The sequence below is a fragment of the Pseudonaja textilis genome, chromosome 2 (genome assembly GCF_049901715.1).
Source record: "Pseudonaja textilis isolate UNSWEBS1 chromosome 2, rPseTex1.2, whole genome shotgun sequence".
In the NCBI taxonomy this organism is placed as follows: Eukaryota; Metazoa; Chordata; class Lepidosauria; order Squamata; family Elapidae; genus Pseudonaja; species Pseudonaja textilis.
The window spans coordinates 240031907-240059139 of record NC_141991.1 but is presented as its reverse complement, the minus strand read 5'-3'; the positions used below and the strand labels follow the sequence as shown (position 1 = coordinate 240059139).

At 41.1% G+C, this 27233-nt stretch overlaps 1 protein-coding gene across 7 annotated transcripts in view; it reads right to left on the bottom strand.

Moving 5' to 3' along the window:
• Positions 1-27233, bottom strand: part of PDZD2 (PDZ domain containing 2) — a 202250-nt gene that overhangs the window by 71186 nt on the left and 103831 nt on the right. For all 7 annotated transcript variants that reach the window (XM_026715483.2, XM_087927407.1, XM_087927413.1 and 4 more), the window contains exons 2-4: positions 24036-24453; positions 5004-5146; positions 451-583 (exon numbers count right to left, since the gene is read on the bottom strand). In XM_026715483.2, coding sequence (XP_026571268.2) covers positions 451-583; positions 5004-5146; positions 24036-24453 — 694 coding nt within the window. The remainder of the gene's footprint in view (positions 1-450; positions 584-5003; positions 5147-24035; positions 24454-27233) is intronic.

Genomic DNA, 27233 nt, shown 5'->3' with positions numbered 1-27233 from the left:
TACAGCAAGGGTCTTCAAACTTGGCAAGTTTAAGACTTGTTGACTTCAACTCCCAGAATTCCTGAGCTAACATGACTGGAGGAGGAATTCTGGGAGTTGAATGTCCTCAAGTCTTAAAGCTGTCAAGTTTGAAGACTCCTGATCTACAGTATAACATCCTGATTTTAAAAATAGTCTTATTCCACCTGCTATCAACTCAAATTCTCAACTGATTCCCTCCATGGTTTTTATTGGTCCTTCATAGAAAAATAAGTTTTTCAAGTCCTGAGCTAATTGATCAAATCCTCTCATAAGGTAGATTCCTAAAGTTGATGTCCATCCATCCATTATTTTTTCTTAGTCAGTTTTGCATTTTCAACACTAAAGGTGATGATATCTTATTAAAAAAAGAATCTTGTAATCTTCTATGTTTTGTTCAAAATATGAAATCATATACACAAAATTACTTACCCTGCTTGCCACCACGAGGTACACAAGGCCTTCCGCTGACCGGAGTAGAGCGACAGCATCTTGATGGGACAGACCAACCAAAGACTGGCCATTGATCATTAGAAGCTCATCACCCACCTTCAGCCTGCCATCTCTAAGAAAACGAAGAACAAAATAGGCTTTATGCCATCCCAAAAAAGAAAAACCTGCCTCGCCTGCTTAGCTTCTTCAGCCTTAAAAGAGGACTTGACAAGCTGGAAAATTCATGATGATATGAGAGGTCAGAGACAATGCTGGCTTATAGCTAAAATATTCCTTAGTAAATGTTTACCTCCATCCCAAGATTAAGACGTAGACAAATAAGTGTCCATGCTTGATCTGGAAAATATGGCTCCATTCCATCCTCTTCAGAGGGAAATTTCAAGGTGAATATCAGAGGCTGTGTCTGCATTTTGTTAGTAATGAATATTTAACTTCATGTTTACTTAACACTTTCCTCTGGAGAGTCTCAGAGTGCTTTATAAACTCGAACAGCATCACTAGTAAGTAGGTCAGCTCTACTGCTGAGTTTTCACTCATTTGTTTTGGAGTAGTTAACTCTGCATGGACTCATTCTGGTCCTAGCCCTTGATCCTTCCCAGTATTAAATACTGAGGTGCTAGTCTTAATGGACACGTTCCTTTAAGCATTTTTTTTTGTCAGTGGAAAAGTCCACGCTAAGACTCCTAGGCTTGAGAATTTGATCTAATTTCTCATTTGGGAAAGGAAATCCCACAATCCACTGGCAGAAACTAATGTCAGAAACAAAAGCAAAGCAAACAAACAAAAAATCCTTCCCAAGAGAATTCTTAAATACAAGAATTCCCACGGATCCCTTTTCTTTTAAGAACTTCCCTTTAAGGTTTAGTACTTAAAAGTCAGATTGCAACCCACCCAATATGGATTGTATTTTCAATACTTTGATGGGCTTCACCTAGGTTGGCCAATGCCAAGAATTTTTTTTCCTGGACCTGTGCATTCTACAACTCTCAAAAGCTACAACTTTGTAAAACGTCAACATTTTTTTTCCTTTCTTTCTTGCATGGTTTTGGGCTTGGATGTAGAGCAGGTTAATGACCTTGAAATCTAAGTTATATCCCTTTTCCAATACTAATGAAAGTTTTATTCCTTATTATTATCATCTAACAACTAGACACAAGAACAGTTTTTTCCTGAAAGCCATCACTCTGCTAAACAAATAATTCCCTCAACACTGTTCAACTATTTACAAAGTGTGCACTATTATTTCTGTTAATCTTCTCATCACTCCTTACCACCCATCCCCTCCCACTTGTGATTGTAGGACTGTAACTTTGTATCCTTACGATTTATATTGACTGTTTCCTAGTATGATTTGATTGTTGATTGTACCCTAAGACTATCATTAAGTGTTGAACGTTATGATTCTTGATTCTTAATGAATGTACCTTTTCTTTATGTATACTGAGAGTATTTACACCAAGACAAATTCCTTGTGTGTCCAATCACACTTGGCCAATAAAGTATTCTATTCTATTCTATTCTATTCTATTCTATTCTATTCTATTCTATTCTATTCTATTCTATTCTATCGCAGGCCAGACAGATTACATGCAGTAAATTATGTTATAAAAGGTTGGCTTATTTTCTTTTTCTTTTTAAACTTACAAACTCTTCCATTCTGCAGAAAGAGGCAGAATGCTGATTCCTAATGCTGGGAGTGAGATTATATTTGCCACAAGACAAATTGAGTTGAAGAAGGAAACACTTAAGTTGTAGTTGTATTTTGGCTTTAGATTTACAGAAGGTCCTGGACTAGGTGCCTACTGCTGCTTTTCCCAACTGGACTTGGAACTATGAGAATTATAGTCTAGGGGTGTCAAACTGGTGGCCCATGGGCCAGCTGTGTCACCTGCAGGCTACACCCACCCCAGTTCCGCGAAGATGTTGTGGTTAGCCGGCAGCAGGTGCGGACGATGGAGGAGAGCAAGGACTCTGATGAGGGGCCAGGACCATTAGGGAGTGGATTGCTGCCTTCAGAGATTGTGGGGGCTGGCAGCAGTGATGAGGAGGTTCCCGAGGAGCCTGTGCCGCACATGATTGATTGTAGGAGAGAGCAGTTATAGTAGCACAGGCGACTCGGGAGTAAGGCTGCAAGGTAATGGCCCCTCCCTCAAGAGGATAAAAGCTAGGTTTGTAGAAGCGTTCTTTGCAGACGGCAAAGATGCTCTGAGACTCAGCCTCGTGGACATCATAGTTCATGTTTGGAAAATCCTGTAAATTAGTTCTTATCTCTGGGTTTTTGGCAGCCTTGACAAACAACCTGGCAAGGCTCTTTCTTAGTGGGAAGGAACAGAATTTGTGATTAAACCTTAAAAGATGGGGGTTGCTGCCTTTGTCTGCGTTTGCTCCCTTGGAACCCGGTTCGGTCAGAACAGAAGGGGAAAAAATGTCATGATATGTCACGTGACAGCAATGTGATGCAGCGAGTTTGACACCCATACAATGGGAGAATAAGAAAGTGGTGAAGGCAGGCTGGCTTAGTTGTTGAAAAGCACCAGATATCCAAGTTGTGCAATCACAACAGAGAATTTTTTCCCCCAAGAAATAAGTTGCCTCTGTCCTTCATTCATTTGACAGATCTCCAAAACAACTTTTTCTTTCATTCCTCTATTCAAAATAACTTTGCTGAGAAAAAAAAAGATCCAATTACCCTGCAGATACCTTGGCTCCATCCATGTTCAAGAATGCATAGATTTAAAAACAAATATGCACAATTATCTGTAGAAAGGTTAAAAAGATGAATACAGGGAGTCCTCAACTTAAAACCATTTGTTTAGGGGCCATTAGAAGTTATAATGGCATTAGAAAAAAATGACCAACGAGTGTTTTTCACACATATGAGTGCTGCAGAATTCCCATGGTCACATGATCAAAGTTTGGATACTTGGCAACTGGCATGTACTTTGACGGCTGTAGTACCCCAGGGCCATGTGATCACCTTTTGTGATCTTCTGACAAGCAAATTCAATGAAAAGCCAAATTCACTTAACTACCATGTCAATTATTTAACAACTGTGCTAATTCACTTAACAACTGTGGTTAAAAAAGGTCAAAAAACGGGGCAAAATTTACTTAGTCATGTCTTACTTAGCAATGGAAGTTTTGGATTCAATTGTGGTTGTAAGGTAGGGACTAGCTATATGTACCAGTTAGCATTGTCCTTTTAATATATTTGAAGTCTTAAACTTTCCAGAAGCAGCCTGTTCAAAACTGTTCAGTTTTCTCTAACTTTAAATTTATTACTAGTAAAACAATCTGTGTAGAGGATTCAAGAACCTAAGGGGTGTGGGGGAGAAGCATTATTTACCTTGAATCTGCCACAGGCAGGAGGACACCCCATCAAAAGGATTTTATCCCTTAGCAGGTTTTGTTTTGAGAACAAAGCAAGTTCGTCATTTTACTTCCCTATTTTTCAAGTCTTACATTTAATTTTCTTGCTAAATCTCTAGATACAGAGATCTGTTTCTCTGAGGGTTATAGCAACAAGAACAAGCATGTTTTTTTTTCTCTACCAATAAGCTACTCGGGGTTACTGGGACACCTTGGAAAAAAAATATTTCTGAGAGGAAAAGCTTAGGAAATATTTTTAGCAAGGAGTTATTCTGGGAATGCGAAAACAAAAACAAAGGCAACATGATAAATTCAGAAGATTGAGCAAATGGATCCCTTTGCCACCAAGATTGCCAAACTTTTCTGGCAACGAGGTAGAGAAGACATTCTTGTCAGTAAAATGTAATGATAATAAAATTATAACAATAAATCACCTCTTCCTTCTGTAGAGATCCTCAAACTAAGTCATGGTTATCCCAAAGGTGCTTTTTCAGGACGCAAATGGACTTTCTTGGGGTTTTTTTGTTTTTTGTTTTGTTTATTTTCTTTTGAAGACGTTTCGCTTCTCATCCAAGAAGTTTCTTCATCTCTGACAGGATTCACTCCCCGTTCCCCATTCCCCGCCATCCTGTCAGAGATGAAGAAGCTTCTTGGATGAGAAGCGAAACGTCTTCAAAAGAAAAAAAAAACCAAGAAACTCAAGTTGCCTCCTGAAAAAGCACCTTTGGGATACTTCCTTCCTTCCTTCCTTCCTTCCTTCCTTCCTTCCTTCCTTCCTTCCTTCCTTCCTTCCTTCCTTCCTCCTTCCCTCCCTCCCTTCCACACACTTTTCTCAGCAAGATAGTGGAAGTGGCTCGCCATTGCCTTCTTCCATGGGTGGAGATAAAATGGCTGGGTCAAGGTCTTCTAACCGGCTTTGATGCCTAAGGCCAGACTAGAACTAAAAGTCTCCCAGTTTATTTATTCATTGCTGTTGTTATATGTTGGATTTTAATACTGAAAGTTACTTTGAGAACCAACCCCGGCCAACAAGCAAGTATAAATCAAATAATGTACATATGATATCTGGTTTTATTGTCCTTGAGCTTTTGATCCCCAAGTGTATCTAATTAAAAGTTGGAAGAGACAGACTTGCATTGAAAGACCCACACAACAAATGCTACCTGTGAGCTGATCCACCTTCTTCCACCCGGGCAATGATGATGGCATGAGGGGAGCGCTTAGATCCACGGCCTCCAGTGATCTGGATTCCCAGCCCGTCGGTTCCCTTCATCATGGTCATCTTCCATATCCGACAGCCTTCTCTCTGGGAGGAGAAATTGAAGAGAGTCCCTATTGTGTTTGTTATTGGGAGTAAGTTGGTGGGAAATCCTTCTAACTGCGTTTATTTATGAGCCACGGTGGTGCAGAGGGTAGAGTGCAGTACTGCAGGCTACTTCTGCTGACTGACTGCAATTTGGCAGTTGGAATCTCACCAGGCTCAAGGTTGGCTCAGCCTTCCATCCTTCTGAGGTGGGTAAAATGAGGACCCAGATTGTTGGGGGCAATAGGCTGACTCTGTAAACTGCTTAAGAGAGGGCTGTAAAGCACCGTGAAGCGGTATATAAGTCTAAGTGCTATTGCTACCTATGGGGGTTCTGAGTCATCCAAGCCATGATTGACCCAATGGTGCTTTTTCGAGAGGCAACTGGACTTTCTTTGGGTTTTTTCCTTGAAGGTGTTTCACGTCTCATCTAAGAAACTTCTTCAGTTCTGACTGGAATTTTTTCAGTCAGAACTGAAGAAGCTTCTTGGATGAGAGATGAAATGTCTTCAAGGGGAAAAAACAAAGAAAGTCCAGTTACCTCTTGAAAAAACACCTTTGGGTCTAACTGCATCTATTTTATCCTGCTGGAGAGCTAGCTTTTTTAACAAGAAAGGTCATGAAGTTGTCAGCCAAGAAAATCCATGTGTTGGCACAACGAGGAAGCACCATTAAAGCCAATAAATCTGATGACATCTACTCAATGTCGGCCACCTAAAAAAATTATGAAACGGCAGCAACTTGTTTTCTCTGAGGGTCTTAGCTAAGGTTTTAGGTCAAAAGTTGTGTATCTTTGGTTTATAGCAACCCTGTGAATTCCAAAGTAAGCATTAAAAGTATCTGGTGTGGGAGCTTTCCAATTCAAAGTGATTGATACTAGCTGGGCCTGGAGCCATAAAGAGACCTACCACAGTCAGGCATAATACAGAAGAGCTCATTCCTTGAACGGTACGTTTTTCTATTGTAAGCAACACTCTTTACTCACAAACATACAGGTAGTCCTTGACTTACAACCACACTTGGGACTGGCACTTCTGTCAGTGAGTGATGGAGTCATTAGGTGTGTCGTCTCTGATTTTACAACCTTTTTGCTGTGGTCATTAAGTGAGCCACAGCATTATTAAGCAAATCTGACTTTCCCCATTGACTTTCCTTGTCAAAAGGAAGGTCACAAATGGTGATCACATGACTCTGGGACATGCAACCATTTCAATACTTGCCAGTTGCCAAACTCCCAAATTTTGATTATTTTGATTATTTTTAATTTGATTTGTCAATCGCTTACAAGATAATAGGTATAAGAATAAACATAGTTATGAATACATGAAATGGGTACATATAAGAAAAATAAAAGAAACAATAGGACAGGGACGGTAGGCACGTTGGTGTGCTTATGCACGCCCCCTTATGTGACCACAGGGACACTGAAATTGAAATAGGGCAACCCGCCCTGGCTGACTCATGGCAGCCAACTTGCAGCAGGATGACTCGCCAGCGACAACTCACCGCGGGACAATTCAACACAGAATAACTCGAGAGAGGGGCAAATAGAATTGCAGCTCACCCCAGCTTTGAGGACTTCTAAGTTGAGATGGTTCATACCTAAAGAAAGACAAAGCCCACTGCAATCCATTTCTCTCCCTCCCTCCCTCCGTCCCTCCCTCTCTCTCTCTTGAGAGTTATTCTGTATTGAATTGTCCCACGGTATTAGCTGGGGCGAGTCGGACGGGACAAAGTATCCTATACCCAGGGGTGGGCTTCAAAAATGTCAGGAACTGGTTCTCTGCCTGGTTGCTGGGTGGGCGTGGCCATGGTGGGCATGGCCAAACCAGCCTCCTGCATCATGGCGGGGGCGGCATTTTTGTCAGAGTATATTCATGAACTGGAATAGAGCATGATAACGAGGTCAGCCAATGAATAGGCAAAGCAACTAAGTCAGCCAATGAGAACTATTTGGAAACTGAAACTAGAAGTAGCCTAGGCGGGGCTCTGTATTAAGCTCTGAAGCTCTGCTGAGCTCTGAGTCAGCCTATTGAAAATGAATGCTTCTCTCCTCTTGGTTGCCTGCTGAACTAAAGTGAAAGAGAAACTAACTTGCTTGCTTGCTGAAGACTAGAGCTCTGCTCTGAACCTGTAACGTATCTGCTTCCGTTTGAGTTTGCTCCATGTTGAAGAATCTACAACTGGTATTGTAAAAAAAATTACTTGTGTTTATAAAGAAGTTAAATGAAGCATCAGCCATCTGTGTTTATTTTTCTGGCGCGGAATTAACGCTGCAAAACGCTGAATAATTTTCACCCTCCCTGGGTGTTGGAGGCTTTCCTCCAGCCTCTGGGAGGCCGAAAACGGCCTCCCCAACCTCCAGAGGCCCTCCAGAAGCCCTCCAGAGGCCAGAAATGGGTCCGTTTCCAGCCTTCCGGAACTTCCGGGAGGCCTGTTTTTCACCCTCCCCAAGCTCCGGAAGCTTTCTGTGAGCCTCCAAGAGGACGAAGGGGTGTCCAACTCCCAGAATTCCTCAGCCAGCTTTGTGAATTGCAGCTCTCAGAGTGGTTAGACCAGGATGTCCAGACTGCAACCCTCAGAATTGCTGCCTCGAGGCTGCTTTAAATGCTGGCTGAGGAATTCTGGGAGTTGAAGTCCACAAGTCTTAAAGTTGCCAAGGTTGGACACCCCTGTTTTAGAGCCTTCAGTAGGCCCATTTTTTGCCCTCACCGAGCCTTGTACTTACCTGGCATCCAAAATGGGCCATGTGGGGACTCCTGGGAGGGGCGGGGTGGGAAGGACCAGCCAGGAGGGTGGGATTTACTGGTTCGCTCAACTGCGCACAATCTCAGCTTGAGGATCGCCCGAACCCATGCAAACCCACAGCCGCCCACCCCTGCCTACACACCACTGCAATGGTTGTAAGTGCGAAGAGCAGCTGTAAGTCACTTTTTTCAGCATTGTCATTGCTCTGAATAGTTATTAAACAAACCGCTGTACGCCATGGAATACCTGTATAAACAACGGCATGAAAGGCAGATTTTTTCCTAATGGCTCACTAAGGAAGAAAACAATCCACAAAGATGCAGTTATGCATATACCCCCCTCCCCCCCAAAATACCTGTCTCCACCAACACACACCTGAGAGATTTACTACAAAATACGCGCACAAACTTTCCAAACTGAATCCGGGAGGAAACCTGTAATACATCCTGAATGTTCTGAAGTGATCCATTTTAGCCCTTTAGAAATCTGCACAAATTCCTGGCTCTAAACCCAGCAGGCTCTGGTGAAAAGCAGCACACCTTGCTTCTGGATATCGTTTTTCTTGGCATTTCCTTTGTGTTGAAAAAAGAGACTTCAGTATGCTTGGAATGCTTGAAAGAGGGTAGGTTATTGGTGGGAAGAATACAAGAGGGGATGTTTTCCCTACATCTGGCAGGGTTTTTTTTTCTTCTCAGTAACAGCACAACAGTTGCTTCATAACTTCCTTGTTAGCAATATTTTGCAGGCAACAGGCCCCAAGGACTTAGTCTAATATTCTTTTAGGAGGAAGAGCAATATGTTTGCGGTAATAGAACAGATCAGTTTACAGATGATAAAGATTTCAGGGCTAGAAAGCTTTTTCTCCCCTTTGTAAAGGTTTTCCACTATTGAGGGCAACTTACTCGAAATTCTGGTGCTTATTATATCGCATTCCAGCTCCTTTTATCCGCTCCCACTGATATTCATACACTCCACAGAATCAGACTTAAGAGAATTACAGTACTATTAATGAGAAGAGTCATTAGTCACATGCCACACTGTTTCTATATTACATCTGGGATTCAAAAATTTCTACTACTATGGTTTTGTGGGCGTGGCTTGGTGGGCGTGGTGTGGCTTGGTAGGTGTGGCAGGGGAAGGATACTGCAAAATCCCCATTCCCTCCCCACCCTACTAACCTGCTTTCCAGCTCCGTTCTCCTGTGCAGGGCAACAAAAGAAGACTCAGCTAATCAGCTGGGACTTGGGAGGCAGAAAACAGATGGGGGTGGGGCCAGTCAGAGGTGGGATTTTCCGGTTCTCCGAACTACTCAAAATTTCCGCTACCGGTTCTCCAGAATTGGTCAGAACCTGCTGAATACTACCTCTGCATCTGCTTCATAGAACACATTATTATGTAAATCAAGAAATTGGCATGGATGGAAGAGAATATTTGGAGCTCAGAGTTGAATTGTACCGTCCTTGATGCTCCCTGAGCTTGGTTGTTTTCTTGCAGATATTTCATTACCAAACTACGTCCCATCATCAGTGCTAGAGGAGATAGGGTTTGTTAGGCTGCTGTTTACTATTAGTTAATTTGGCTTTGGGTGTCAGTGTTCCAACTAACCAACTCCAAACCAATGAACTCTGAGACAAGCGTTTCCTTAAAGTTCCATTTTATTGGAGTTGCCATATTGGCACATCTGGGAAAACCTGAATCTGAGAGTTCTGGGTTTTCCCTTCCCAAAAGAGAAATCAAAGATCCATCTCCTGCATTCATCAATCCATCACATGGCCCAATCAAATCTTCATCCCAACTGGAGACATCCCCCCAGTCACTCCACTTCAGGTGCAGGGCCACATGTCCTTGACTCTCTGAGAAAGAATGTTGTTGTGTCTAATCTTCTACCTCACTATGAAATCCCCCTTCCCAAATTCCCAGGCACTAAATGTGGCAGCCTCGAAGCTTCCAAGTAAAAAATGGCTTCCAAGGCTGACATTGGGAGTGAAATAAAGCTGTTTCTTGCAATGCCATTCCACTTCTTCACTGGCTGGAAAAGAAGATAGAGAAACAGAGAGTAGGAAGAAGCTACCCTTTTTATCCTTTCCAGTTCGATAGAAAGGTTGAAAGAAATTATACAAAAGGAAAGCGTAGAAGTCTATTCATCCCTTGGCAGGATAATTCTTGCCAAACTGAACAGAGCAGGATCAAATGTGATACAGTAAGAGAAATTGGGGAAAGCTGGGGAGTTGGAGAGAGGCTGTAAAGAAAATCCAGATTTATTGATGACCTGTGGCAGAACTAGCATGAGGGTGGCAACTCCATCCTATTTTCTCCTTGATCACTCATTGGTTTTCAAGACCATCAACCAAGGTATCCTTTTAAACCACCTTTGATGGTAGGGGGTTAGTGTTTTATAGGTTCTCTCCTTTCTCTGGCTGGTTTCAACTGAAGTTCACAGGCAAGGGGAGATTTTACCCATGGCCCCTTCTTTGTGGATTGCTACAGAATTTGGCACTCTGTCCCTGTCTATAGAGTAGAGTAGAATAGAGTAGAGTAGAGTAGAGTAGAGTAGAGTAGAGCAGAGCAGGATAGAATAGAATAGAATAGAATAGAATAGAATAGAATAGAATAGAAGTTTATTGGCCAAGTGTGATTGGACACACAAGGAATTTGTCTTTGGTACAAATACTCTCAGTATACATAAAATACATTCTTCATGAATCATAAGATAGAACACTTACTAATAGTCATAGGTTACTAATAAGCAATCAATCATACTAGGAAACAAATGGAACAATATTAATTGTAAAGATACAAGCAACAAGGTTATAGTCATAAGTTGGAAATGGATGAGAAGAGTAATAGTAATATAATCTTAGTAAATTTGAAACTGTTATGGGAATTAGTTGTTTAGCAGAGTGATGGCATTTGGGAAAAAAATATCCCTGTGTCTAGTTCTTCTGGTGTGCAGTGCCCTATAGCATCATTTTGAGGGAAGGAGTTGAAACAATTTATGTCCAGGATGTGAGGGGTCTGAAAATATTTTCACGGCCCTCTTTTTGACTCGCAGAGATTACTGGTCCTCAATGGAAGGCAGGTTGGTAGTAATAGCTTTTTCTGCAGTTCTAATTATTTGTTGAAGTCTGTCTCTGTCTTGTTTGGTTGCAGAGCCAAACAAGACAACTTACAACCATTCCTTTAAAAAACATTTAAAAATCTGTAGCTCCTTTGAACAAACATGCAAATTTATTAATTTCCTGCTTTCAGAAGTATGGGAAACGGTTACTAGCACGGAATAAGCCAGGATATGAAGCCAGAGACTGAGCTTTGCATAATATCCTGGTTTATTCCCAGTGATCGCTGCAACTCCACAGAGGCAGTACTGAACTATCTGAATCAATCAATAAGCTCCCACTCAGTCTAGTAGGGCAAATGCTTAACTTTGGATGGATTCCCCCACCACTTGTTTCTGAACTTCCCTTCTGTTTGCATCACTTAAAGAGATCTAGATGAAATTTGCATTTAAAAGAAGCATAAATGTCTCCATGCATATGCTACAAAGACAATTAGGCTGGAGCTGGAATGTAATTTTCTATCTCATTATGTGTGAAAAATGGGTTATCTATCTTATACAACAGGCCCCAAATGAGAATAGCATTTTTTTAAAAATAATCATGTTGCTTCTAGGAGTTATTTGCCTGCGTCAGGAAAGTACTGGCTATGAAAAAGATGCATTTATATTGAGAGCAATCTATATCTTGAACTGCAAGTCTATGATGCAACTTTTGAGAGACAGATCAGGATTGTGCCAAAAAAACCTGGGTTGTACCCCAGATCAGACAGGATGCTTAAATTCTTTGCTTTCGTACATACTGCAGCTTCATCATTAATGAATCAAAACGGAAGGTTGTTTGCTTATTTCCACAAGCAAAAACAGAGTTTATGTTGTCATTTGCAATAAGGTCTAAAAAAAAAAAACTGTACAGAAGCAATGGGAATTGATTTGAAGAAATCCTCGGCAACATAAAATTGACAGCATGTAAAGTTTATTCATTTGGGCAACCTTCATTAAGCTCTTTTGTTGTTGTTGTTGCCCTGATTTTGTGAATATTGTGTAGTTGTAAGACAAGTCTGAACAGTCTTTAAATTGTAAAGATGGCATAAATAAATAAATAAATAAATAAATAAATAAATAAATAAAAGTTTTCGATGAAAGTGCAGAGATGCCCAATTCAGCATTTAGAATCTACATAAATTGTGCTGTATTTCTGGAGCTTTGGGAAGCAGCTCTGCATTAAGTGTAATGAATTTTATGGTTTGTGAAATGACTTGCTGCAGCAAGATTGCTCACATTTTGGTTAGTCTAAAGAAAAGAAGAATTAGAGGTGACATGATAGCAGTGTTCCACTATTTGAGGGGCTGCCACAAAGAATAGGGACTCAAATTATTCTCCAAAGCACCGGAGGGCAGAACAAGAAACAATGGTTGGAAACTAATGAAAGAGTAAAGCAATCTGGAATTCAGGAGAAACTTCTTAACGGTGAGGACAATTAACCAATGGAACAGCTTGCCTCCAGAAATCACGGGAGCTCCATCACTGGAAGTTTTTAAGAAGAGATTAGACAATCACTTGTCTGAAATGGTATAGGATCTCCTGCTTGAGCAGAGGGCTGGACTAGAAGACCTCCAAGGTCCCTTCCAGCTGTATTGTATTGTATTGTATTGTATTATATTGTATTGTATTGTATTGTATTGTATTGTATTGTATTGTATTGTATTGTATTGTATTGTATTGTATTGTATTGTATTGTATTGTATTGTATTGTATTGTATATTGTATTGTATTGTATTGTATTGTATTGTATTGTATTCTAATCTACTCTAATCTACTCTACTCTACTCTACTCTACTCTACTCTATTGAAATACATCAGCAACCTTCTAGCCAAATATGACTCTGCTGGTCCAGTCGAAACTTTGCAAGAGGATCTGATGATCTCACTCAGGATAAATAGCTGGTCTTTTCAGAAATCTCTAGTCTGGAGATACAGCTGTCTTCTGGTCCTCTTTGCATTTTCACAAGACCATATTGGTCATTAATGCCTTTAAGTTGTGATGATTACAGGCAACCTCTTCTGTAATCTTTTTGTTATTTTATTTGTGACTTTATGTCCTTTGCTTTGATTTACACTACTTAGAATTGGTTATAATTACAGCTGTTTAAAATATTATAAATCAGTAAAATGGAAAGAAATGGTTGAAGAATAATGCCACCTCTGGAGCTAATAATAACAATGGGGCCAGGATACACCTTTGCCTTACCCCTTTATTTGTGTGAAACCTCTGGAGCTAGTAAAACTCTTCACACAGAGACTGGATTTGCATACTGTGTAAATATCATGTGTTTCTTGTCACCTGGTTTTGTGTTAATCCAGCATTTGTGTTTACTAAACCATGGTTTAGGTCATAATGTGTTGCATGAAGCCGATTATCACTTGTTAAGCAAATCTTGGTTTAGTGAGAAATGTAATCCCAATCAATGATGGATCTTTTGCCATCACTATAAATTACATTCTGTTTCATTTGGACTCTGTATATTGTGTAAACCCAATCATACGGAGCTTATAATTGAAGTTTTATACTTAACCAAGTGTAGTTTATTCAGGAAAGCACAATTAAATAAACTATGACTTAGAGTACTATATGAATCCAGTCAGACTGCTAGAATATTCAGCCCAATTTATCTGCTGACAAGCTTGTTGCCAACAGCTCTCTAAAGCAGATAGCTTACAAGCAGATAGCTTACAAGGAGATGAGACTTTCTCTCTGCTGAAGCAGATATGGCTTCATAAACGACATGGAAAGGAGTGAGATTTGATTCCCTTTCCAGAGGAAAAGCAAAATACAAGTAATCTATGGCTTATGATGACAATTGGGACCACTATTGCCATCACAACATCATGTAACCGTGTCGCTTAGCAACGGCAATTCTATAAATCCCCAGTTCTCAGCATTAACAAAGACTGCACAGGTTGTTAAGCAAGGACCTCATATGACCGCTGTTTCCAACACTCCTGGAGGGTTTCCCCCACAGATTTTGCTTGCAGGAAGCTGACAGAAATCATAATTGGGAACTGTGGGGATACTGCCGTGGCTAGGATTGTAAGGACCAATGGTGGTATTCTGCTGGTTCACACCGGTTCTAGCGATCAGGTAGCGCTGGTCAGCAGTTGGTCCCACCTTCCTGCCCCCACCCTTTCCTGTCCTTGTTGCTCACCTGATAGGCTAGGCAGAGCAAATTGCCACACCTCAGCTGTTTTACTCACCAGCACTGATGGTAAGGTAAGTTTTCATGCTTATATGAAACTCCTACCCTCAAAACAATGCTATGGAGTGCTGCACACCAGAACAACTAGACACAAGAACAGTTTTTTCCCAATTGCCATCACTCTGCTAAATAAATAATTCCCTCAACACTGTCCAACTATTTACAAAGTCTGCACTATTATTACTGTTAATCCTCCCATCCTTCCTTTCACCCACCTCCTCCCACTTATGGCTGTATGACTGTAACCTTGTTGTTTGTATCCTAACGATTTTTATTGACTGTTTCCTAGTATGATTTGATTGCTTATTGTACCTTATGACTATTATTAAGTGTTGTACCTTATGATTCTTGACAAATATATCTTTTCTTTTATGTACACTGAGAGCATATGCAAGACAAATTCCTTGTGTGTCCAATCACACTTGGCCAATAAAGAATTCTATTCTATTCTATTCTATTCTATTCTATTCTTTTTTTTTTTAGAACACTCCACGTGCACCCACAAAACCAGTAGTAAAATATTTTGAATTCCATCAGTGGTAAGGACCCATGATAAGTACCATTTTTTTCAGCAGTGAGGTAACAAAGAACTTTCAAACCTTGCTGAACAAATGGTCATAACCTGAGAAGTGCCTGTATTATTTCTCTGTTATAAAACAACCTAAAAAGATTGCTTTATATATATTTTTTATTTATCATTTACTTGCATCCCATCTTTATTTTTACAAATAACTCAATGCGTCAAACATATCAAACACCCCTTCCACTTATTCTATAACTTGCATTCAAGTTGCGAGTTAAAATATTGCAATATTTGATTTAGTGTGAATTGTAATTTGATACCAGGTGAAGTTTAACGGACTCAAAATGCAGTTAATGAGATGTACACAGTTGTGGTTGGGATTTCAGTTGCTACTAATCTTCATGTGTGGAAAATAGAGAAAAAAAATCAGGAAAACAATAAAAATTTTAAAAGTTCATTATAACATTAGAACAAAAATTTGATACAACTGAACAACATGAATGTAGTCATAGCAACACTAAATTAGGACAAGATGTTGGAATAACTTGAATTTACGGTAGGATTGTTTTGATTTTTATTTTGCTTTACTCTCTGACATTATTAACCATAAATTTAAACTGTAATGATATTCTTTTTACCCTTAACTGTAATGTTTCATTAAGATAGATATAAACATTACGTTTAAAAAATTTTTTATTGCCTGTTTCCATCAAGTTGGAACCAATTATTCTATTTTCCATAGAAATGTCACTTCAGGTATTTTGAATTCAAACAATGAGGCCAATTCATAGGATTCATTAAACACACTAATTGAGAGCTATCTGTAATGACCACAGTAGAGCTGAATGTGATTGCGATTTTAGCACAAAACTGAGAAGCAGGAATGTGAACTATCTTATGGGTTGCATATAAAACCAGACCTTAGCTAATTTGTAATATGGGGCACCAAAAAACTATTAGATGATAAATAACATTGCAGCTTCAAATCTTCAGATTTGCCAGAGGCGTCTGCAATTATTCTGTGAACAAAAGTATGAATTTAGCCCTTAAGTGAATCAAATAATCCATTATTCATTCCAGAATATAGGACTAAGGAAATAAACCCATTGTGGCTACAACACAATTTGGGGCGATCATTAAAAGGCTCTCAGCTTTACACACGTGCTCAGATCTATGAATGGTGTTATTGCTTCCCTTCTATTCTGAAAAAGACATTAAAAGATTTTTAATGCGATGGTATACTTCCCAATATGCTTTTACAGAAACCACTCTGAATGCTGGGAGAAAAAATGAAGAGAATAAAGTTTATTTTTTATACAATTATTACAATTCCGCCCAAAAGTATAATTCAGAAGTGGTATTCAGCAGGTCCTCACCAGTTCTGGAGAACCGGCAGCGGAAATTTTGAGTAGCTTGGAGAACTGGCAAATCCCACCTCTGACTGGCCCCGCCCCCATCTATTCTCTGCCTCCCGAGTCCCAGCTGATTGGCTGGGTCTTCCCTGCACAGGAGAACGGAGCTGGAAAGCAGGTTAGTGGGCCGGGGAGGGAATGGGGTTGTTGCAGTAACCTTCCCCCAGAAGTGGGGAGGGAATGGAGATTTTACAATATCCTTCCCCTACCACACCCACCAAGCCACACCCATAGAACCGGTAGTAAAAAAAATTGAATCCCACCACTGGTATAATTAGTTCCAAGTGACTAGTGCAACTATTAGAGAAGTGTTTGATTAAATTCTTAACTTCAAGGTAATTTCATATCAATAAACAGATGTGACTGAGGAGGGGGAGGTCAAAAAAGTCAGGATAAAAAGGGCGGAGTCTTGACCATATAGTTATAGGGTCATTGGGAGGTGAACTGCTGGTGGGTTGCTAACGAAACACCCCCCTGGACTAGCAGTTCACCTCCCAATAACCCTGACCTGATGTAGGTCTCTCTATCACAAAACCCATCACAAGACTTGCGGAGGACTCACACCTGACCCATCACAAGACCCTCACTTGACACACCCACACCTGAAGCCCTTATGGCCAGAAGTACACCAACATCCTAAACACACCCTAAACTCCACTGGACAGGTTTACCTAGCCTGGTAATGAAACGTTCAGAAACCAACCCCCCAAGCTCATCCTACAGATATCGCCACTATTGCAAACTGAAAGTAAATGCTAGAATTTGGCAGAACTGTTGTAAAATTGCAGGACACGATTAACGGGCTGTAAGTGCAGAATGCAGCCTGGTTGCTGAGTGCCCAAAGTGAAGTCACATGACTACATGGGGAGGGGCATAATCATAATCAAGTTTGAATCCAGGCTGTAAGTATCCCCCAGGAGAATCCTTTGGAACTTGGAACCAGTAAGTGACAATTTGGGAGTTGAGGACTATCTCTATGAACTTCATGACATCATCCCAGGGTGTGATTCAGCCAGTTCACACCAGTTCGGGAGAAGTGGTTGTTAAGTTTCTGAGAAATTTGGTGAACTGGTTGTTGGAAGAAATCATTAGGGCAGAGAACCAGTTGTTAAATTATTTGATTCCCACCACTGCATTATCCTATAAATTAACATAGTTATATTGCATGTCACTTGCCCTCTTCCCCACGCCCCCAATGGAAATGCACAATGGGAGGCATGACTATCAGTAGCTTCTTACTCAACTGCACTCAGTCGTAAACCTAAACTTTTATTTTGTAGAATGTGCAAGATCAGCCCTTCAGTGTTTGAGCGGGAAGTAATATCAGTCTACGCTTTATCTGCAGAGAATTAATTCTACCGCTGGTAATCTATGGGAAGAAAAGAAAATTCCTGCAGCTTTCTTCAATGTAGTAAGATAAGCTTTCAAAATTAGGTTGAATGTAATGAGTTGTTGGAGCAGAAAATGACAGGAATAAGAAAAGCCATAATGGGGGAGCCAGAGAACGCATCCAAGGCCTTTGGAAACAGGCCATAAATCTTGGTTAGGAATATATTGTCATTCTAAATCACGGTTTGGTTTAACCACATTAGTTTGGTTCATAAATAACATAAAGCAGGGTGTATAATTTGTTCCAGGATAAGGATTATATTTGGCCTTCGAGTAGCCTCCTGGGACCTATATTCAAAAGAGAGAAAATACTTGGAACAGGGACATCCCCTAAACAGGATTTCCATTCATTAAAAGAAACTAGGTTTGAATGAAAGTTCATCTCAAGAGGAATGTTTCCTTTCAAATCAGAAGAATGAAGATTCGTTCACAAAGGAAGACCCCAGGAATCGGGGAGTTAACTTCACTATTCTATAATTGTTAATTGAGCACTTGGACTTTACTATCTCTCCTGTGTAGGCTTAGGAAAATAGCAAAACTTCCATTTTATAGTGCAAAGCTAAATTCCAAAAAGTTATGCATAGCCAAAGAAAAAAATAGAGGAAGAATCAGTGAGTTGGTCTAGAAGTCAAAAGTCAAACCAGTCTCAATCCAGGTCATAGTTTCAGAGAGAGAAAAGACTTAGAGCAAAGGTCAGTCTCTGGTTCAGTGTTTTTCAATCTTGGCAACTTTAAGACCTATGGACTTCAACATCCAGAATTCCTGAGGAATGATGGGAGTTGAAGTCCACAGGTCTTAAAGTTGCAAAGGTTGAGAAACACTGCTCCAGATAGTGAAATCATTACTCCTAGGGGGTTTTGTCGATTGTACGTCTCTACCTCCAGCCACCGTGATGAAGCTCTCAAATACCTGGAGGCTGGGAGTGCTTAGATGGGGAAGAATGGGTTTGAGTTTTTACCAGGGCAAGGCTGAGTGGCTGTGGGTCTGGGGTCCTTGAGTCCAAGGATTGGATAATCCCCAACTTTGAAAGTGATCTGGGTGATACTGCCCGGCTTAGACTCAGTATGCAATTGGGGAGCCTTCCTGGACTCCTAGATCCTGCTTGAGGAGTATTTAGCAGTTGTCAGGAGTGGGATTCTACCGGTTTGGCCCAGTTTGGCCAAACCGGTAGCTCTGAAGATAATCTGGGAGTGAACCAGTTCGCTCCAACAATCAGCTGTTGGGCCATTCCACCAGCTCCGGCTCCATACTGACCTTTATTTGCTTCTTTTGATGCTCAGCTGCAACATGCAGTACAGCTGATTGCTACGCATCACCTGTTGAAGACACAGGGAGAGTGAAGGAGTGCAGGAGAAGGTCAATAGGAAAGCCTCTGCATGCACACAAAGATGCCCAGCAAGCCACGCCCACTGAACCAGTGGTAAAACAATTTGAATGCCACCACTGGCAGTTGTCGCCAAGAGGATCTTTGCACAATTTTGTCTTGTGTGCCTGTTGCTGGCCCTATTTTATTCTCTCAGAACCTTACTTGCATCCCGGTAGGATTACTGCAAAGCACTCTATATGCGGCTGCCACTGAAGACCATCTGGAATGCACAACTGGTCCAGAATGCAGCATCATGGGTGATTGTGGATCAGAATCAGAACAGAGCTAGAAGGGACCTTGGAGATCTTCTAGTCCAACCCCCTGATCAAGCAAGAGATCCTATGCAATTTCAGCCAAGTGACTGTCCAGTCTCTTCTTACAAACTCCAGTGATGAAGCCCCTACAAATTCTGAATGCATGCTGTTGCACTGGTTAATTGTCCTCACTGCTAGGAAATTTCACCTTAATTCCAGGTTGTTTCTCTGATTGATTAGTTTCCATCCATTGTTTCTTGTCTTGCCTTCTGGTGCTTTGGAAAATAAGTTGACCCCCTCCTCTTTGTGGCAGCATCTCAAATACTGGAATACTGCTATCATGTTCCCCCCGGTCCTTCTTTTCTTTAGACCAGCCAAACCCAAATCTTGCAGCTGTTCTTCGTATGTCTTCGTCTCCAGGTCCTTAACCATCTTAGTTGCTCTTCTTTGCACTTTTTCCAAAGTCTCAATATCTTTTTCGTAATGTGGTGACCAAAAACTAGATGCAATATTCCAGGTGTGGTCTTACTAAGGCTTTATAAAGCAGTACTAATACTTCATGTGATTGTCAAGCATCCAGAAAGTATCCACGATATCAATCACTCTAAGACGTTCTCTCTCCAATTTTACAGGCAAATGGTGTTTCTAAATAATTTTAAAAACAAGGATCGTATGAGCTTTTTTGCCTGCTGCCCCACACTTGCTGACTCATGTTTAAGGAGGCTTCTCACTAAGTCTGCATGCTGCCACTACCCGGTGAGCTGCACTGGTTCCCAGGCAGCTTCCAAGCGCCACTCACAATGCTGCTTATCCATGTTGCATCCCTAATCTTCCTACCCCTTATGCTCTGATAGGAAAGGCGTGATTCGGATCTCTTCATTCAAACAATGAAACATCTCGTTAGTATATAGGGTTGCCAGCAAAAGAAGAACATGTATTAACAGGCATAGTGTTAAAATCAGGTATTGTCTGTTTTTTTTTTTTTAATCTACAAGCGATCTCTTCCTGAAAAGATTGAATCAGTGACACACTGAAAGCTTTTGCCTCCTAACCAGCTCTAGCACATTCCTGGGATTGAAAAACTAGCCTGATGCCAGCAAGTCATTCCTTACACACGCAGGCCTCTCTCTTTTTTTTCTTATTGCATGCAGTTTTCCACTGTGATTTTTCTTGCAGATGCCAAAATAGTTAAAAAGTTAATGTGTTCTCTTCTCCCCACCTCCATTTGTCCTTCTTTCTAATGGCCCACATCCTCCTTTGCTGATTCAGGTATCTGGTAGCTCTAATCTCATGGGTCCCAAGGAAGTATTCAAACAAGTTCCTGAAGGCAGGTCAAGAAAAAAAATGGATGGAAACTAATTAAGGACAGAAGCAACCTGGAACTAAGGAGAAACAACTTGCCACCAGAAGTTGTGAATGCTCCAACCCTGGAAGTATTTTTTAGAAGAGATTGGACAACCATTTGTCTGAAATGGTATAGGTTTCCTGCCGGGGCTAGGGGTTGAAATAGAAGACCTCCAGGGTTCCTTCCAACTCTGTTGTACTGTTCTGTTATGTATGCATTTGGAGGTGGTCTCTATCTCCTGGCATGCAGTTGGACCAACTGTCCTGGTCTTCAGGAAGCCTGCTGAGACATGGCTCTTTCCCTGAGCCTTTGGTTGGAGCCCCAATTGGATGTTGATGTTATTTCTATTGGGATCACCATTTTATTTTATTTTATTTTAATTGTTTCATTATTGTTTGTAGAATTGTGGCTTTAAAAGGATACCTTGGTTGATGGTCTTGCAAACCAGTGAGGGATCAAGGAGCAAGAGGATGGAGTTACCATCCTCATGCTAGCTCTGCCACAGGCCATCAAGAAATCTGGATTTTCTTTACAGCCTCTCTCCAACTCTCCAACTTTCCCCGATTTCTCTTACTGTATCACATTTGAAGGTGGCTCAGTGGCTAAGACGCTGAGCTTGTCGATCAGAAAGGTCAGCAGTTCAAATCTCTAGCGCCACATAACGGAGTGAGCTCCCGTTACTTGTCCCAGCTTCTGCCAACCTAGCAGTGGGAAGGTAACAGTGTTCTTTGTGCCTTTTGTGTTTAGTCATGCTGTTCACATGACCATGAAGACATCTTTGGACAGGGCTGGCTCTCCGGCTTTGTAACGGAGATGAGCACCGCCCCCTAGAGCTGGAAACGACTAGCACGTATGTGCGAGGGGAACCTTTACCTTTATCTTATTCTTTTGTGTTGTAGGTTTTGTTGAATTTTTGGGGACCCATCCAGAGTTATCTTGGTTGAATTGGACAGCTCTAAAAGTATAACTAGAATACAGATGTGGTTCTACATTAGGCATAAATATGAAAAGCCCCCTTATAAAAGACAGGTTCTACAAGCCCATCTAAAACAGCGCAAAAAGCAGGGAGACAAATTTCAGCTTACAAACCATATAGAGAATGTTGACTTTGAAGAAGACACAAAAAGGTTTTGAAAATATAACATGGCTTCAAAACAACTGAAAGTCCTCAGGATAAGATAATGATGTTCTAGTGCACAGATGTCAAACTCGCCACGTCACATTGTTGTCACGTGATGTATTGCAACATTTTTTTCCCTTCACAGAGCTGGGGTGGGTGGGAGTGGTTTGACACCCCTGTTCTAGTGGAAAGAATCAGGAGAGGGAAGAGAACTGTCAAGGTGACACTTGACAATGTTTGAGAGACCAATTAAGCCTCACTGGAGAGCAAAAAAAATGTATGGGAATTGTAGTCTTTTGCAGCCATCATATAAAACAAGGTATCATAGATGATGGACATCCCACAATCTGATTCTTCTAACCCAGCCTAGTCAATAAGACTAGGTGGAACAGATATGAACATGTGAATAAAACTTTTAATTCAGAAGATGAATAAAAACAATAAACCTATTTTTACTTCTACAGGTTTGTACCTTTGGATAAACAAGTATCCCAGGAGGTGCTTTCTGACACAGGAAAAGGTATTTTATAAATACTAAGATGTGCTGTTTCTTGTTGGTCTGCTCCATGTAGGATCTACGGATGAGTGCTTATACATTAGTAAGGTCAAAGGCTCGAGGTGAACTTTACTTAGATGAAGGCAAAAAGAAGATATGAGCAAGTGAAGAGAGAACCAGCTTTGCAAAAAAAGAAAGTCAGTCCAGGCAAATAGTGTTTCTAAATAATTTTAAAAACAAAGGGGGATTATATTTGTTCAGGTGGTTGCAATAACCCTGAAGAAAGTTTAAAGGTCTTGCCAAGGAAATTATGTCAGGACCTTGAGTGCTGATGGAAGACTATTCCCTAGAGCTCATTTGGTTTGCAAACAGCTATGCCAACATTTTCAGCTCTTGGTTTGCAAGATCTCTCCCCTGTAATCATGAAGATTCATCAGGTTTTGTGGTCTCAGCAGGTGTCCCTCCGCCCTCTTACACATGGAAAACAAATAAAATCCACTCGCTTTTGTTAAGGAAAACTAATGAGAATTGCAGCATGATGCTAGTCTTGCAGTGAAGATCTGAAAATATTCATAAATACCCATTTGAACTGCTCAGTATTTCTAGTCCCTGCACTGCAGATCTGCAAAATGGGCTCGCAGTTGCACATTTAGCTACATTCTAATCAGATGGAATTACCCTGTATGTTTGTAACATATTTTCTGGATCTACATGATACAATGAGTATTTATACATCAAGTTAAGCCACAAAAAAACTAAGCTCAAGACACAGTGAAAATGCAACTGGGTTTTCGCATATTTGTAAACAGCCTGCAGAACCATGGCAGGAATTATTTCCATGCTCTCAGTTCAGTTTTGCCAGGAGCATTAACCGAGCTAAAAGCTTCATATTTAGCATTCAACATTTCAATATTCAATATTTTGCCTCAAACACACAACACTTCAGCTCTTAGCTCAACAGCTTGCCTCTTATTGCCACTAACTTGGCACTAATGATGAACATTAAACACACAAAAGTATACAATGATTAGGTCTAGGGAAATGGCCTCTGCCTTGCTGCCAAAAATTATTTTTCAAATAGCATGCTTGAATTTTTAGTGTTTACTTGTGGAGTGGCAATTTGAAGCTCCAGTCCAGAATACAATAGGCAGTGCATTTGCACTTTGTGAAGTGCACTAGTACAAGGAAAGACCTAATCTTAAAGCATTAAAGCAGCCATGTCCTCCAGAAGGTTCCCCATAGCTACTTTAAAACTCTTCCATATTTTCTCCATATGTACATGATGCATAGCGCACATTTCCACTGGAACCATCAGCAATGTGAAATATCTATATAGTCATACATACAAAAATAACCAAAGAAGGTATTCGAAACGGTCTTACCGAAAAGATGCGGTTGCTTTAACATTCAAGTATCCCACCCTTGCACTGATTCATTTGAGCAGTGTTTCCCAACCTTGGAAGTTTAAGATGTGTGGATTTCAATTCCCAGAACTCCCAGGCCAATAAATAGCAATAGAAATTGCACTTTGATTTATATACCACTTTATAGTCTTTTACAGCCCCTCTCTAAGTGGTTTTACAGAGTCAGTCTATTGCCCCCAACAATCTGGGTCCTCATTTTATCCACCTCGGAAGGATGGAAGGCTGAGTCAACCTGGTGAGATTAGAACTGCCAAATTGCAGGCAGCCGGCAATCAGCAGAAGTAGCCTGCAGTACTGCACTCTAACCACTGCGCCAACGTGGTTCAATGGACCATTTTAATCTTTTTAAATGTTCAATATTCAAAGAAGGTTTAAATATTGAAGGAACAAGTACCTCTTTTTTAATTTTTACACACACACACACACACACACACACACACACACACACACACACAGACACTATTTATTTCTGGTACCCAAGTACTGAAAGTTCTTGACGTCTTTACCTGTAAGGATAATTCACTGGAGTTGAGGTCTAGAATGCCTCCATCTGAAAGACGGGAGCGGTAATGGTCTCCTGGAAAAGGGAAGTCTGCTGTGAGAAACTGATCATCCCCTTGATTCTCTGCTTTGGATGCCACTGAGTGCAACCCATCCAGGGTGCAATGTCCATTCTCCTGCTCAGTTCTGGAGGTGCTCTTGTTGTCCTTACCCCCAGAAACAGTTCTGGTAATGACCCCAAACTTTCTCGTCCTTTTGCCATTTTGGCTGGTTTTCCCACTGGGTTCGGAGGTAGGCCTGGCTTTGGGTTCGGTGCTCTTACTGTTGTTGCCATTTGACGGAGGAAGTGGGGCCTTGCGCTTGATTCGGCGTAACATGATCAAGTAGATGAAGCCGCCATTCCAGCACTGATCAGCCAGATAACTGCAGGGAGGAGAGAAGAAAGAAAAATGCAAGCTTTTATATATATTTGCTTGGGAAAGGTAGTTGTTGTTTGTTGCAAAGTCATGTCCAACCCATCGTGACCCTATGGACAACATTCCCCCAGGCCTTCTAGTCCTCTATCATCTTCTGGAGTCCATTTAAGCAGTAAAGGCGGGATTTCGAAGAGGCAGAGGAACTAGAGATCAAATTGCTAACATATGCTGAATCATGGAGAAAGCTAGAAAAAGGTAGACAGGGACCTCAATCAATAAGCACCCTGCATCTTGAATGTCCCAAAGGTGCTTTTCAGGAGGCAAGTGGACTTTCGCTTCTCATCCAAGAAGCTTCTTCAGCTCTGACAGGATGGTGGGGAATGGATCCTGTCAGAGCTGAAGAAGGTTCTTGTCTTCAAAAGAAAACAACAAGAAATTCCAGTTGCCTCCTGAAAAAGCACCTTTGGAACAACCATGACTTGGATGACTGAGAATCTCTATAGCAGGGGTGTCAAACTCACGTCGTCACGGAGTCGTCACGTGACAAACCAGGACCTTTCCCCCCTCCGCTAAACCAGGCGTGGGCAGCGCATGACACATCCAGCTTGCAGGCCGGGAGTTGGACAGCCGTGCTCTGCACACTGAATCTTGAATCTGTGTTAGAAACGCGAGCTTAGACGTTTCATTTGGATTGTGTCAAGCGTTCCCCATGAATTTCTTGTATTTCATATAGAATCAACTCTTCAGAGACCCGTTCTGGATTCCGTATAAGTTGCAACAATGCGGTTTTGATGGTTTCACGTGCGGAAAAGAACAACCCCTTACAGTCTGATCCATTTGGAATGGAGCATTTCTTGGGATTGAAGGGACACTGATGTGAAGCCCTTCCAAATCCCTCATGGAAAGTTGCCAAATAAACTTCCCAAAGAAAAGCCTAAGAACAAATATAGATAGTCCTTGACTTATGACAAGTCGCTTAGCAACTGTTCGAAGTTACATCCTGGAAAAAAGAGAGTTACAACCCAGTTCTGAAGGTTATCCACCTCCCACGCTTTGGGTGCTCAGCAACCCAACTGCATTTACATCTGTTTGCAGCATCCCAATGACCACATTTTGCGATGGTTTTGCTGAAAACCAGCACTAACTTAGAAGTTTTCAGTAAAACCACACCATATCAAATAATGGGTTCCCTGAATGTTCCCTGTGTTCACTTTATGACTGCCGTGTACATCTGCTGCACAAAAGGTCATAAACTCATTTTACCATTATCACATAAATGGCAGGCTCCAAGAAGCTTGTATGTGAGGATTACCTGTAGAGATAGTCCTCAAACTATCCTTGTAGTCCTTATGACCACAATTGAGCCAAAAATTCATATTGCTAAGTGAGAAATGTGTTAAGCGAACCTTGTCCTATTTTATGATTTTTGTTGCCACATTTATTAAACGAATCACCTGTCAGCATTCCAGCAAACGTCCATTCCAATCAGTAATTCCGAGACAGGCATATCTCAAAAGTACCTTTATTAGAATAGCACCTGGCACATCTGTGGAATCCCGAATTTAAAAGTTTCTGGGCTTTCCACAGTTTCCCAAACTACAAATCCATCCTTCCTTGGTCGTCATCACATCACATGGCCCAATCACGATCCATCCAAAAGTAAGATCCTTATTTCATCCTGCGCCATACTAAATGACCTTGAACTAACAGAATAATTTTATTTTGTCTACTTAGAGCTATTTCATTGAAATCACCCCCTCCCACTTTCACAGGCTATGTGACAGCGTGGAATATGGCTTCCAAAGCTGACATTGCTGCAGTTGTCAAATTACTAATGGGATTAAGTGAGTCGGGCTTCCCCATTGACTTTGCTTGTCGCAAAAGGGGATCATGTGACTCGGGGGCCCTGAAACCGTCATAAATGTGAGTCAGTTGCCAAGCATCCAAATGTAAATCACGTGAGGACATCGGAATGCTGCAACGGCCATAAGTGTGAAAAACAGTCATAAGTCACTTTTTTCAGTGCCGTTGTAACTTTAGACAGTCACTAAATGAATGGCTGTAAGTCGAGAGCTACCTGTACTGCATTGTAATGAATGCATGAATGAATTGTCTCTGCAGAGACCTCCACAGTCTGAGATGTTTAGCACGATATGGAAGGATCGTAAATATTCCAATTGCTTACTGATCACAACACAGAAACTTCACAGGACTCATATTAAAAAACAATTATTACCAACCTGGGGTGCTCACATTGTATCACTGGTCAAAAGGGCCCAGCAGAGATTATACTACCTGAGACTTCTCAGAAAACAACTGAATGGAAAACTGCTGGTGACCTTCTACTGCTACACCATAGAGAGCATTTCAACATACTGCACCTCTGTATGGTTTGCCAATTGCACAGTGACAGACAGGACAGCACTCCAGAGGGTTAACGTCATTGCCCAGAGGGTCATTGGTTGCCCTCTCCCCTCTTTGGAAGAGCTTTATAGCTCCCGCTACCTTAAGAAAGTTCAAAACATTCTCAAAGATCCATCTCATCCTGGGCACCCTTTTTTTTGAACTATTATCATCTGGCAGAATAATAAAAACAAGGACAAATAGGCTGAAAAACAGCTTCTATCCCAGGGCAGTAGCTTTTTTCAATTCTGTATAGAGCAGTATTGTTGGGGTGTCGGGGGTTTTTGGTTCAATGTATGGAGGGTGAAGGATGTGTGTTTCTGTTTATTTTCATGGTCATGATGTGCACTGAAGATGGTGTTTGATTTCGTTGTATGAGGTGCA